Genomic DNA, 12,715 nt, shown 5'->3' with positions numbered 1-12,715 from the left:
AGTGCTGCAGTGATAACAGGAAGCTGCTCTTATGCATATAGCGGAGTGTCCCCTTCTTTGCAACTCTTAAAGATACAGGAGCCCTCTCAGGGTCTGGATTTCACATACCGGTAAGTATGATGCTGGGCAAGCCATTCCCAACCAACCCAACCAAATACTAAGGTGGGTGGGTGGGGAGAGAAACCAGGCCTTTGTGATCTGTGAACCACCTATAGGCTGAGCTTGTCAGGGCACCACTTCCCTTGGTGACACTTCTGCCTCATTCAAAATGTTGTCCAGACGCCCTCTAACTATGCATTGCCCTGGGAGCTCTCCAGCATTTTCCAGATCTGAACTTTTGTCACATATTACTCAAGTACAGTGGTACCTCGGGTTACATACACTTCAGGTTACAGACTCCGCTAACCCAGATATAGTGCTTCAGGTTGAGAACCTTGCTTCAGGATGAGAACAGAAATCGTGCTCTGGCAGCGTGGCGGCAGCAGGAGGCCCCATTAGCTAAAGAGGTGCTTCAGGTTAAGAACAGTTTCTGGTTAAGTACAGACCTCCGGAACGAATTAAGTACTTAACCCGAGGTACCACTGTAGTTATCTAACACATTGTTTCCCAACCGGGGACTATATCCCCCCCCCCCGAATATTCCAAGGGAGCTACAGGTTAAAATCTTGTAAATGAGGGGCCCACAACACAAGGCTTTGGGACCACTGAGGGAAGTGAGAAGTGAAGGGGGAAATTCTGATTGGATGGCTATCTGCTTGGCCAATCACAAGCGGGTAAGGGGGTAGCCCACCAGGGCGTAGCACTCCTTTTTGCCACCTGGGAGCAGTCCTGGTTTGTTTCCAGTGGGAGAGGATGATCACTGAGGCTCCCTTTTTGACCAGCAGAGCCCGCGATCCAGAACCCCCAGGTCAGGTAAGTGCACTGGTGGGGTGGCAGTGGGTAGGGCTGGGTGAGCTGCTTGTTGCTGCAGCCAGTGCTGGGCCCAGTAGCAGCCTGGGCCTGACTCTGCAATGTGTAGGGTGCAATCCACCCCAGCACCTAGCCAAGCAGGGTCATCTGGTGCTGCTGACTTGCATCTAGTAAACAACTAAGAGTCTACTCAAAAGTAAGCCACACTGTGTTCACAGGTAAGGGTGTGTGAGACTATAGTGTCTAATCTGGGCAGCCAGGGCTCCTCTGCATGACAAGATCTTTTTGCACCAGGTCAGTGAAGACCACTTGCTTTTCTTAAAAAATCTCATATATACAGAACTTCCTACATACCTTTTGGACTGTATCTGTAGGTTTCCCCCTCTGTGTCAAATAACTGGGGTCAAATAAGTGTTGTTTATTTTTTATAATACATGGAAGATGGATCTGCCTCGGTAGGTTCTGGACTCTCCTTCCTTGGAGGTTTCTAAGCAGAGGTTGGCTGGCCATCTGTCATGGATGCTTTAGCTGAGTTTCCTACATTGCAGGGGGTTGGGCTAGAAACATGACCCTTGGGGTCCCTTCCAGCTCCATTAGTCTCTGCTTTTCTGCTTCAACAATATTTCATTATGTTCCTATCATTTTATGTAATTGTATTTTGTATAAATTATAAAAATTATAAACAAAACATTTAAATAGATACCTTTCGACCAGTAGGAGGGGGGCATGGATAGCCAGGATTTTTGTTGGGGGGGGCAGGCTTTTGTTGGGGGGGCAGAACTTCAGATTTGTATTGATTTTTACATATTTGTGGGGCACAGCTGCCCTCTGCCTCCCCCTTGGCTACGCCCATGGGGGACCACAATTAGAAGAAGGTTGGGAAACACTGGTCTAATGGTAGAATGCAAAGATTGTGCAATCTAGGGTGCAATAGTGATGGGACAGCGTACCTTTCTCCTGTAGATGTTGGAAGGAAGGAAGGAAGGAAGGAAGGAAGGAAGGAAGGAAGGAAGGAAGGAAGGAAGGAAGGAAGGGTCTGATAGTTGGTGAGCTTTGTTTTTTCAAGCCTGTAGCCAATGCAGCACTATTCTACACATTTTAACTCAGAAGTATGTCTCACTTGTACATATTATTGTAGCCCGAAAGTATATGGTGCTACAAGCTTCCTTCATTAGAGTCAGCAGGAGTTTTTACTTCTATAGGTGCAGGACTGTGTCTTTACAATGTGTGTATACTTAAGTGGGCTTAAATCTCACAGTGTCTAATGGGGCTTCCTCACTAGTAAGCCTAAGTTCGCAATTCCATACATACACACTTACCTGGGAGTGAGTAACATTCAACACAATGAGCCTTACTGCAGGTGCGAACTTTTATTAAAAGTGCCCATACTTCTTTTAAACGGGTTGGAGTAACAACCAAATCTAATACAGGCATGGGAGAGGAGAGGGAAAACATGTTCAATTAAAAAACAGTGGAGGGTGGAGGAACAGACACACTCAAAACATCCCATCAGAGATTGTGTTGATTACAGTGCCCACATACAGAGGCAAACAAGGACTCACAATGACAAGGACTGGTTGGTCATGTCCGTGGAAGTGCAAACATGCTGGGAATTGAGAGAGCACATCTCTGTTTGAGACTCTGTCCTTCCATGTGATGTGCAAAATCTTCCTGATGCAGTGCATACGGAAGGCATTGAGGCGTTACTCCTGGCAGGTGTAACTTGCCCACGACTCACTTCCATAAAGCAACATGCTCAACACTCATGCCTGGTAGACCTTCATCTTGGTATTGTTTGTTAGCATCACAGTCTCCCATACCTTTTTGGAGAAGCGAGCCATTGCCATAGCTGCCTTCCCAATACGCTTGTCCAGCTCAGCATTGGTGGTGAAGCTGCTGGTTGTGGTAAAGCCCAGGGAGATAAAAAATCATCTACCACCTCAAGCATGTGGTGACCCAGGCTGATGCGTGGCATGCTGGTGATGTCCTAACCCAGAATGTTGGTTTTCATTGGGCTGCTGGTAATCCTTGATTATAGCTTACAGTGATTTTTACCAAGTTGGGTGCCAATGGTGTTCTCCTGCAGCATATTATTCCTGGATACCATTTCACTTCATTTGGTAGATATTACAATGTAATAAATGGCTGGAATTGTGCATCTCCGTCCAGTGGGTCAGAAGAGGTGCAGCTGTATTACAGGGCTTGGCTGTAGTTGATGGGATGTGTTAGGGCTCGCCCACACTTCCATTTGTGTTGTGCCTAGAAAGCATGGGTCTGGGTGGTTTTCTGCTTGACCCAGGCTTTCTAGGCACAGGTCCAAATGGTTTTCCCCCTTGCCCCACCCCTTTCCAAGGGAAAACTCGCTCTTTGGCGAAAGATTGGAACAAGTGGCTGTCTAGGGAAAACCCAAATTGACATTTGCTTCAATTGAGCACTAAAGAGCAGTTTCCCCAGGGGTGGGGGTGAGGGGGAACAGTTGGACCAGAGGAAGTGTGGACAAGCCTTTAGTCTTTAAGGTGCTACAGTGCTTTTTCATTTTTGCAGCAGCAGATTAACGCAGGTACCCCTCTAAAAATATAGAGCTATTCTCTGAAATCTCAGCATTTATCAGTTTCAGCTCATTCCTTCTCATTGTCAGAATTTATCAGCATATCATATTCTGAAAACTTTCAGTGCCTGTGCAGTACAGACTTCCCTTGGTAATTTGCCACTAATTTATGCAAGGGGAGGGAGGGAGAATAACACCAAATTTATATTCTGTGGCAGCTTATCCCACCATTGTCCACTAGGGGGGTTCTCGCTCCTTTTTGTGTTCTGGGTCCTTCTCATTGACCAACTGAGTTAGTGGAGCCATGAAGCTGTTGCAGTTATTATAGTCCTCTCTAGGATTAGTGTTTAACGTTAGATATGCAAGTGGTAGCTTTCATCACAGCGTTTCACATATTTTTTTCCTCACATTGCAGAAGGCATCCAGCAGTCCCACCAGGTTTGATGGGTTTCAGCTACCCCTGATGTCCAGTGAACATTAATTCAGATAAAGCAGAACTGGGATCATGAAGTGAGAGGAAAGGCCTCTTCTATGCCAGGCCTTTGTTGGTGAGAGAAATGAAACCCCCCTGAATATTGAGACCAAATGATGATTGTGAAGCTGTATAAGGGGTTAGGGAAGATGTGTGCTCAGAAACGGAAGCTGTAAAGACTTACAAAAAGAACTGGTATGAGCCTGTAGCTTCTGAAAAGGAGACAATAAGATGGCATGATACTATTCTGTATACACACTCATCAAAGGGAAGGGAAAGGAAGGGAAGCAGGACAAGTGGTACTGCTCTCCACTGTTTAACAGTCTGGCAAGGATTAGGAACCTGCGATCCTCCTGATGTTGTTGGACTCCAATACTCTTCATCCCTGACCATTGGCTGTGCTGTTTGGGGCTGGTGGGAATCCAATAATATCTGGCGGGCCAATGGTTCCCATCCCTTTTGTTAAAAAAAGGGCCAACCACTAGAGTGGAGAGGTGAAGGAAGACCAGATCGATCCTATGGGATTCACTGCCCCAGAAGGGGAGCAGACACCAAAAGGTATAGCAATATTCCAGAAGAAAATCATTACTGCCCATGAATTAGACTTTACATGCTGCCTCATGTAGGGGAAAGTAAACAGGACCAGTGTTTGCAGGCAAACTATTCTTGCAAGTGCTTAATGTAAGATCTGACACTTCCTCCTGCTGCAGCACCAGCTGCTGTCCCTGTAGAATGGAAACAGTGAATGCAGCCAGGTACTTTTAGACCCAGACCCCTTTATATGGCCATGCATATTCCCTAAATAGTGAAGCACACAACTAATTTTTCTCTTTCTCTACCTCACTATGCCAAAACAGTGACCAGCGTCAGTCTATGAGACCTGGCATCCCCAGACTGGCCCAGGTGCTAGTGCCAGGCCTGTTTGCCAGTGTTCACAACATCTGCTTCTCTCTAGGTTGTCATCTTGGAGATCCCTAGAGCTGTGGGTTTTGACACTAGCTCTGGTGTCGTGAACCTTTGGCCTCCCAGATGTTACTGAACTACAACTCTCATCGTTCCTGGCCACTGCTGAGGCTTGTTGGGACTGATGGGAGTTGTGGTTCAGCAACATCTGGAGGGCCAAAGGGTTCCCACACCTGCGCTAGCTGCACCACCAGAGAGAAAGCCAGGATGCATGGCCAACAGCACAGAGCAAAATTGGCCACTGCCATATTTCTGCAAAGACCATCATCCTCGGAGGCTCATCGTTTCCTGTGGGTGATGTGTGTTTCAAAAAAGGGGATAGGCGGTGGAGGTTTGTTTTTAGGCTTTTGTGAAAGAAGCCCAGAAGCCCCAGCGTTAAACAGTAATACCAAATAGGCAACTAGCCAGTAGATGACAGATGAATTGCTCTTAGAAGGGAAAAACCAGGGCCCTCACTTACATTGCTGACTGGGACCCCAGCAAGCTAGTAGTTGTAAGGAAGTTGCATTTCAGGATATAGTGGGGGCGGGTGGGTGGGAAAGAGTCATCCTTCAGCTGGTGCTGTGCACACAGAGACAGACAGAATGTGTGGGATGTTATGCGGAGGGCTTGTTCTCATTACCTCGACTGCCTTAAATATGTCAGCATCCCATTGCCACAGAGGAAGGATCGGGAGCAATACTGTGCTAATGGGGACTGGGGCCTTTCAGAAACTTTTAAATCCCATTGTAATTTTTGCTTATTTTCTGATGATTCAGAGTATGTATGATCTTGGTGAAGAAAAGGGTGAGGCCACTTTTGGGGGATGCTGAAGGTAGGCAATTGTTCCGGAATCAAATATTGTGGATTCCACAAACTTTTCCCCCAGCAAAAACATGGAACCATCTATCACAGATAATAGTAAAGACAGAGTTACGTCAATAATGCATTTTCCTCACCCTGGTTGTTGGTAGGAGCACAGGGCAGGGTAGGGATGAGGGTGAGGGAGAGAGAGAACAACTGTGAAGAAGATTACTGGATTTTAAAGGTAGTGGGTGTTGTTTCAGGTCTGGCTGACCATCCAAGGAAGCCCCCAATAGGATTTTTTTAAACATCTGTCTATCTAGTTTGAAATCTTCTCTAGTTCCCACTTGATCACTTCAGAAGAAATAAAATGTTTCACTTTTATAATTTTGTCAGTGTCCAGTTCCATACATACCTCCCCAAAAAGCCACTACATAATACTCACATTTATTTCAAAACATAGCATGTACATGCATTCACGCGGTAATACACATGCATAAACCCTAACACAAAAAAACAAATAACGGTCTCCAATATGTAATACGTTTCTTCTTCCTTACCACCCAAGTTCTTCTGTAAAATTTACATTCCCAAATATTCATCAAAGGAGCAATCTATTGTTTCCTAATATGGGAACAGCAGTGATTGTGCCTCCATCAAAGGAGGATGGAGAAGTGCAATTAAACGCTAATGGCTTTGGTCTTGGTTCTCCGTATTAATGCACACTCCCATTTACTTTGCATCCAGTACACTCCTGCCACGGGTTTCGGAAATTGTGTATACATACGTTTTGATGCATTTTCCTCCAAACCAGCTTCAATCCAAATTGAGACTTGCTCATTGGGTAAGAAAAGTCCCACCCTGTCTCTGTCTACCAGTGGAGATATACAACAGGCGACTTAGATATGCATCAAACCATGTTCATGAGTACAACAATGTGCAAACATGGTGGGAAATGCAGTGAAATGCAATGACCTCACTGCATGTGTACATGTGTCATGTGTACAGGCCTTCACTTCAGCCCAGAGTGAGTCACATGATTACTCTCAGCCAGATTAGTCCCTCCCACATAGTGGGTCTGTTTTCTTCCAGTCCAAGCTCTGCAGCTAGAATCCAGGTTGTTCATTGGTTTCCTGTTAATTTCGCTGCTGCCTCCTTCTCTGGCAAAGGAAGGTATAATGGGCATCTTACGGGGCTGAGAGAAAACAAACCTAATGGGAGCTCATCACCTGCTAATTGAAACCTGTCACTTTTTTTCGGTATCAGAGAAGTGTATTTCAAGGTTACTTTAGAAAAAAATTGTATGGGGTTCTGAGTATGATGTAGGGGGTGGTACAATCCTGCCCCTTTGTGGACCACCAGCCTGGTTGTAGTTTCTCAGTGGTGGAAAGTGAGGCACTGACTTTGCAGCTGGCTTTGTGTTTCCTGGCTTTCTTGTGGGTTTGGTCAAAGGAAATTTCCAAAATGAAATTCTTGGGTTTCAGGCCTGCCTGGATGTCACACAGACTAGAAACCCATCCTTCCCTCAACCCCCCTCCCCCCTCCCAAAAAAACTGGATAAAGTTGTCACTGCTCCAAGGCGTATGAAAGCTAGTGATTATTACTCAATGATGAGTACTTTGCACATGTTCAGAGATTATTCCTCCCCCGTTTCCAAGACTGGCAGTGCAATTCTATATGTCTTAAGCATATACTCCTAGATATGGGATTATATTATTGCAGTCTAAGCCATTGAAAATAGGTTATAATTTGAAGGTCTGGAGGACCCTGGCTCATATTTTGGCCCATCCATATGGCCAGAATAATTAGTTATTCCATTTTTATGGAAATACAGTATTGTTTCTGATGTTGACTATTATTATTATTATTATTATTATTATTATTATTATTTTGCCCCGTTAGGAACCCTGCATGCTTCTGAAACAAGAGTTCCTTGGTTTGTGTTGTTTAAAGATTTGATAAATTTGTTTTCTTGGATTTGTATCTGTTCAAGATACAAATGTATTGAGTTCAAGAATCTATGCCATGTGATATGGCTTAATTTCTAAGCGACAGGTGTTGGGGCTCTGTTTTGTTTGGAAGTTTCATACTCATGCCTGCTCACATGGGAGGCATTCCCTCTGTCCATGGGGTGTGCAGAATAATCAGGGTTTCTCAGTGCAAGGGACGGGGTCTACAGCACTCTGTACATGTTCAAAGGCCTTTTGCCCCTGTGTGCTTTACAAGTCCTGGTGAGGGAAAGGGTGTGTGTGCATGTGTGTGCGTGTTAGATCACACACACACAGCTCAAAGTCATTACAAAGCCATCACAGGATAAGAAAAGTTGTGTTGTGTGTCCCCCCCCCTTGATGACGGTGATAGTGCCACTTTGGCTTCTCCCACTGTTTATACCTATTTAAGCTTTTTCAATAAATCAGTCCTCTCCACCTGCCTTTTAAAAAACCAAAACAGCAAACCCCAAAGTTTTTACCCTTTTCTCCCCAAATCCTGGAGGGTCCACCCTGTGTGTCCCCCCCCCCCGCCCGCAAAGTTTGCAGCTGTCCCACTACATCGCTGCGTCCGCTTGCAATAATAAATAAAGGAGCTGGTTTGGATTTGGGAGGGGGGCAGCTGGGAGGGGGCAACGGGCAGCATTTGAAAATCTGTGGAGCAGAATTCCTGTGTTGAAGGCAAGTCTCTCCCTCCCTCTGCCCTCATTGATTTGAGGCGGGGAGGAGGGAGGCGGGGGAGGGCGCTGCCTGGGTGGTCTCTTCTCTCTCCACTTTGGTGAGCTGTTGCTTAGCAGCTAATAATAGGAGATGTTTGCGGAGTAATTTGCCTCTTCCTCGGCCAATGGGAACCGGGGCACTTTCCCATCAAACCAAACCTTCCTCCCCCCGCTCCTCTTTTCAGGATCTCGAAGGAGACTGTTTGTTCCAAATGTTGGTGGGACGCGATCCGAAGCGCACTGCACCGCCGGGCACCCGGGCGCCTCTCCTTTCGGAGGCTGTGTGAGCTTTCGACCGCCGTCTGCTGCCGCGAGTCGAAGGGGCCACGCTGGGAAGCGCCGAGGGCGCATGGGGCGCGCTTGGATGGCCTCGGATTCGCCCCCATAATGTCCACATGGGATCCCCGCAGCAGCCACTCCTCTGAAGCCTCCGACCCCGCGCTTCTCCCCTCTGGATTACCGCTCCTGGGAAGCCGCCTGCGCCCCTGCGCCTCCCGCCAGCACCGTCCTCGCTCGACCCTGGAGCATGGCTTCGGATCGGCCGGTCCCGGGGGCCGGGGGCTTCCGGGGAGAACTCCCGCCGTCTTACGCGGCGGCGGCCACGGCGGCGGCGGCAACTGCCAACTCGGATCTTCTCCGGAGACCCAGCTACTGCCACGCTGCCTTTGCCCTCAAACAGATCTCCAAGGTAAGGGAATGGGGCGAAGGCGCTTTCCCACGGGTGGGGGGGGACGAGAAGTAAAGTTGGGGCGACCCCGTCCACCCGGGAGAGAGGCGCGCAAGCAGCTGCAGGGAAGGGGACAAAAAAGGCGAGGGATCGGCTCTTCTGGGCCCGGGGGGGGGCTGGGAAAGGGGGTCCTCTTCGAAGCTTTCGGCTTCTTTGGGGCCAGGGAATGAAGGAAGGGGGCAGGCTTTGGCCGGCGCGCTCCAGAGCGAGCCCGCGCCGTGGCCCCTGGAGTTTGTTTATGGAAAGGGGAGACGCCGGGGAGCCGTCCAGGAGGGACGCGCGGGAGAGGCCAGCCCCGGATCGGATCTGCGAGGGGAGACGGCGGCTCGGGGGTGGGTCTGCGTGGAGCGTTTCGCTCAGGGGCGAGAAAGGGAGGCGGGTGGACTTGAGTAGCTAAATCGGTGGAAGGAGAGGAAGGGAGACAATGGGGGAGTCTCCGGCAAGGGAAGGCAAGGAAACTTGACAGGTCAGAAGGACGCACCTGAGGAAAGGGTGGAGCGGACATCTGCTCTCCCCAGAGCTGGAAACTAGACTGTAGAAGGACTCCTTAACATACCGGGTTGCCTTTTGCAGGGCTCCTTTCTAACAGGGCACTTCAGCTGCTGGGTTGCTCTGGAGGTGAGGAGTGTATCTGGAACTAGGGAAGGGAAGCAGACCACCGCTGAGGAACAGAGGAGGGACATTGCTGCTGGGCAACCTCACAGACATAACACATGGATTGTGGCAGGAGCTTCCCAGCGGCCTGTTTCTCCACCTGAGTAGGGGATTCACCCACATCTACAGCTGTCACTCAGGAGTTCATCTCTCTGCAGACTGAGAAGATATGGGCACTAGCCTTCACAAGTTCCGAGCAGATGGAAGCGCTGCAGGGACAGGCAGGCGTGCACATATATGCCCCCACAAATAATCTATGGCAAGGTTCTTGCTGAAATGCTTGCTCCCAAAGGCTTGAGGTCTGCTTTAACCCCAGTGCCAGCTACCCTGGGGCAGGATGTTGCTGTTCCCTGTAGCAACAGTGTCTTGGCTAACTCTCCATTTCTCTCCCCAGGGTAAGGCTGTGGGCCAGAAAGCCCCGCTGTGGCTGCGGGCCCAGTTCCAGGCCCTGCTGTTTACACTGGGCTGTTGGATCCATCGTCACTGTGGCAAAGTACTTTTTGTGGGGCTGCTGGTCTTTGGGACGCTGGCTGTAGGGCTGCGAGTAGCCTCCATAGAAACGGATATTGAGCAACTCTGGGTGGAAGGTAAGTTCCATTTTGTGAGTGTGTGAATACTGGGAGGGCTGCATAGCGCTTTAGGACATTGTTGGGTGATGGTGGAGCAGTTGTCAAACATAGTGGAAGCAAAAGGCCTAGAAGAGCCTTTTAAAGGGAGTTGTTAGCAAAGGGGCCCCTCTCTAAGCTCCAGATTTGCACACAGTTTCTTGGAATTGGCATCTTGGGGGAAGCTACCAAGTAACAGGGGGATAGGGAGTACTTTCTTGGATATAAAAATGTATTCCAGTTTGAGGAACTCTTAAAACCTCAAGTCTTGCAATAAAACCCTGTTTCCCCATTTTAACTTTTTTCGATAATTGAAGAAGAGTTTGTAAGCCTTGAGAAAAGCTTGAATTATGTGACTGTCAAACAGGCTAGAAAGCCTCCAAGACCAGCTGGCAAAGTGATGAAAACAAGAAGCTCTTTTATTTAAAAAGATAATTGCACAGGGAACAATCATGCTGGGAACGTCTTCCGTGCAAGCCCCATTGATACGAATAAGAGCTGGATGATAATGTGTGAGTGCCCTTGTGCAACTCCATTCAAGTTGAAGGGGCTTCCTCCAGAAATATTTTCAGTGGGCTGTGCCAGTGGTTTTTAAGCCAGTTCTCTGATTTTTAGAGCCCAAATCAGAATTCTTTTGAATGTTTGTTAAATACTATTCTCCATGATGGTAATGAGCACTGTTTGTGAATACTGAATGATGGGACAGGCACTTTCCATGCCCTAAATTTACATGTAGACTTGTGGGGTGACATGGTATAAAACTGGAGAATGTAGGGTTGCCTTAAGTGCTTTTGGATAATTGAAGATTATGCCAACGATTATGGTTTGGATTTAGAGGCACCTGGCAGTTCTGTTCTTGGAGGTCTCAGTAATGGGATGTATCACATTTATGACACCCTGCCTTGCAGCCCATTCTTCCTCTGACTTGCTCAGAGTGGTTTCCTTACATGTGGTTTCCAGGCAGTCTCCCATCCAAGCAGTATACAGTGCTTAACTTGCTTTGCTTCAGCAATAGAATCTCACTCATCCTATACCTTCAGACCACCTTCCAGAAAGAAAGGTGTTGTGGTGATCCTCACTGATTTCCTGTCCAGGCATGGAATTATCTTCCCTTTTTTTGGATTCAATCTTGTTTGGTTATATTGGTCTCAATCTATGAGAAACAATGATTTATACACCAGAAATATTGGGAGACAGACCTCCCCCGTAACCCAAAGGGTTTGGCGCTGTTGTGGTGTTATAGAGAGAGATTTCCACCTTGAACTTGTTCCGCAAGAGTGTGTGCGAGTGTGCATAAACCTTCCTATGCTGCTCTGCATGTGTGTGCCTGTGTTCGCCATGCCATGTGTGCAGTCCAGATCCCTATCGGTGCAAATACATGCCCCCACATAGACAAGTGCAATTAAATTATTTCCCCCATCTCAGATAATATGGTTTTTCTTGCCACCGGGCCCTGCTTGCTGCATTGCATTATTGACATTAAAATCCTAAATTACCTTTCTGAGGGTGGTGCTGAAGGAGAGGATAATTACTGTCTACAGCAGAGCTGTCAGTTGAAGTTTAACTTGGGTTACACTTGCCTGCCAGCTGAGAATGGAATTGGGTTGAATGCAAATAGCCGAAAGCAAAAGGGGTCACCCAGGAGCAAATCCTAATTTCCTACTGGAAACATTTGATAAAAATGATGCCTTTGTTATTAATAAGTTCAGCATGCTATGTTGCCCCCTCCATTCTCGGCACTGCCGTCAATCCATGTGGCAGTGCCTGGGGTTTGCTGCTTGCTTTCCATCCCCTGCTTATTGCAGTCTCCTCTCTTTTCCAACACCAGGTTACGCTGAGTTTTCACACCCTAGGATTTTTATTTTATTTTTATTCTTTTTTTAAACCAAAAAAAAAAAAAAAAATTGCAAGCAGCCTGGGAGCTTTCCAAGAGCAGATGTTTCTCTGTGATGACTGTCAGCGATCTTTGGCGTTCCACACCTCCTCCCCCTGCACAACCCCAGCTCCATGTGTGGTCCTAAACTACTCTTGGATTTTGTTCAACAATAGAAGCAACTTCACTCTTCCACCCTCCCACTCCCTTTTAAATAAAACCCACACTCACATGAATGCCAGTAAAGTTTACCCACCTGTTTCACACACTGAAGGGGGACTGGAAAGGGAAAAATGCCTTAACCTTAGCCTTCTGCCCCCTCCCCTTCTCTCCTTGCTTCTGCCTTCCAGAGGCTTGTAGCAAAAAGGAGATCCATCAAGACCTGCAGCTGTTAAACATTTAAAGAAGGGAAATCCCCTTTTTGTAACCAGCCCATCTCAGCCCAAATCAAGAACATCCCCTGAGAACCTGCAC

The 12,715-nt window shown here is 47.6% G+C and overlaps 1 protein-coding gene across 1 annotated transcript in view; it reads left to right on the top strand.

Moving 5' to 3' along the window:
- PTCH2 (patched 2) overlaps positions 1 to 12,715 on the top strand; it is a 76,721-nt gene that overhangs the window by 12,169 nt on the left and 51,837 nt on the right. Inside the window, exons 4-7 of the mRNA XM_083509523.1 lie at positions 3 to 110; positions 3,873 to 4,005; positions 8,568 to 9,070; positions 10,158 to 10,350. Of these exons, the coding sequence (XP_083365649.1) occupies positions 8,909 to 9,070; positions 10,158 to 10,350 (355 nt within the window). The 5' untranslated portion in view covers positions 3 to 110; positions 3,873 to 4,005; positions 8,568 to 8,908. The remainder of the gene's footprint in view (positions 1 to 2; positions 111 to 3,872; positions 4,006 to 8,567; positions 9,071 to 10,157; positions 10,351 to 12,715) is intronic.

The sequence above is a fragment of the Podarcis liolepis genome (genome assembly GCF_965112155.1).
Source record: "Podarcis liolepis genome assembly, chromosome: 6".
NCBI classification, from domain to species: domain Eukaryota; kingdom Metazoa; phylum Chordata; class Lepidosauria; order Squamata; family Lacertidae; genus Podarcis; species Podarcis liolepis.
This window is presented reverse-complemented; position numbering and strand designations above follow the sequence as displayed.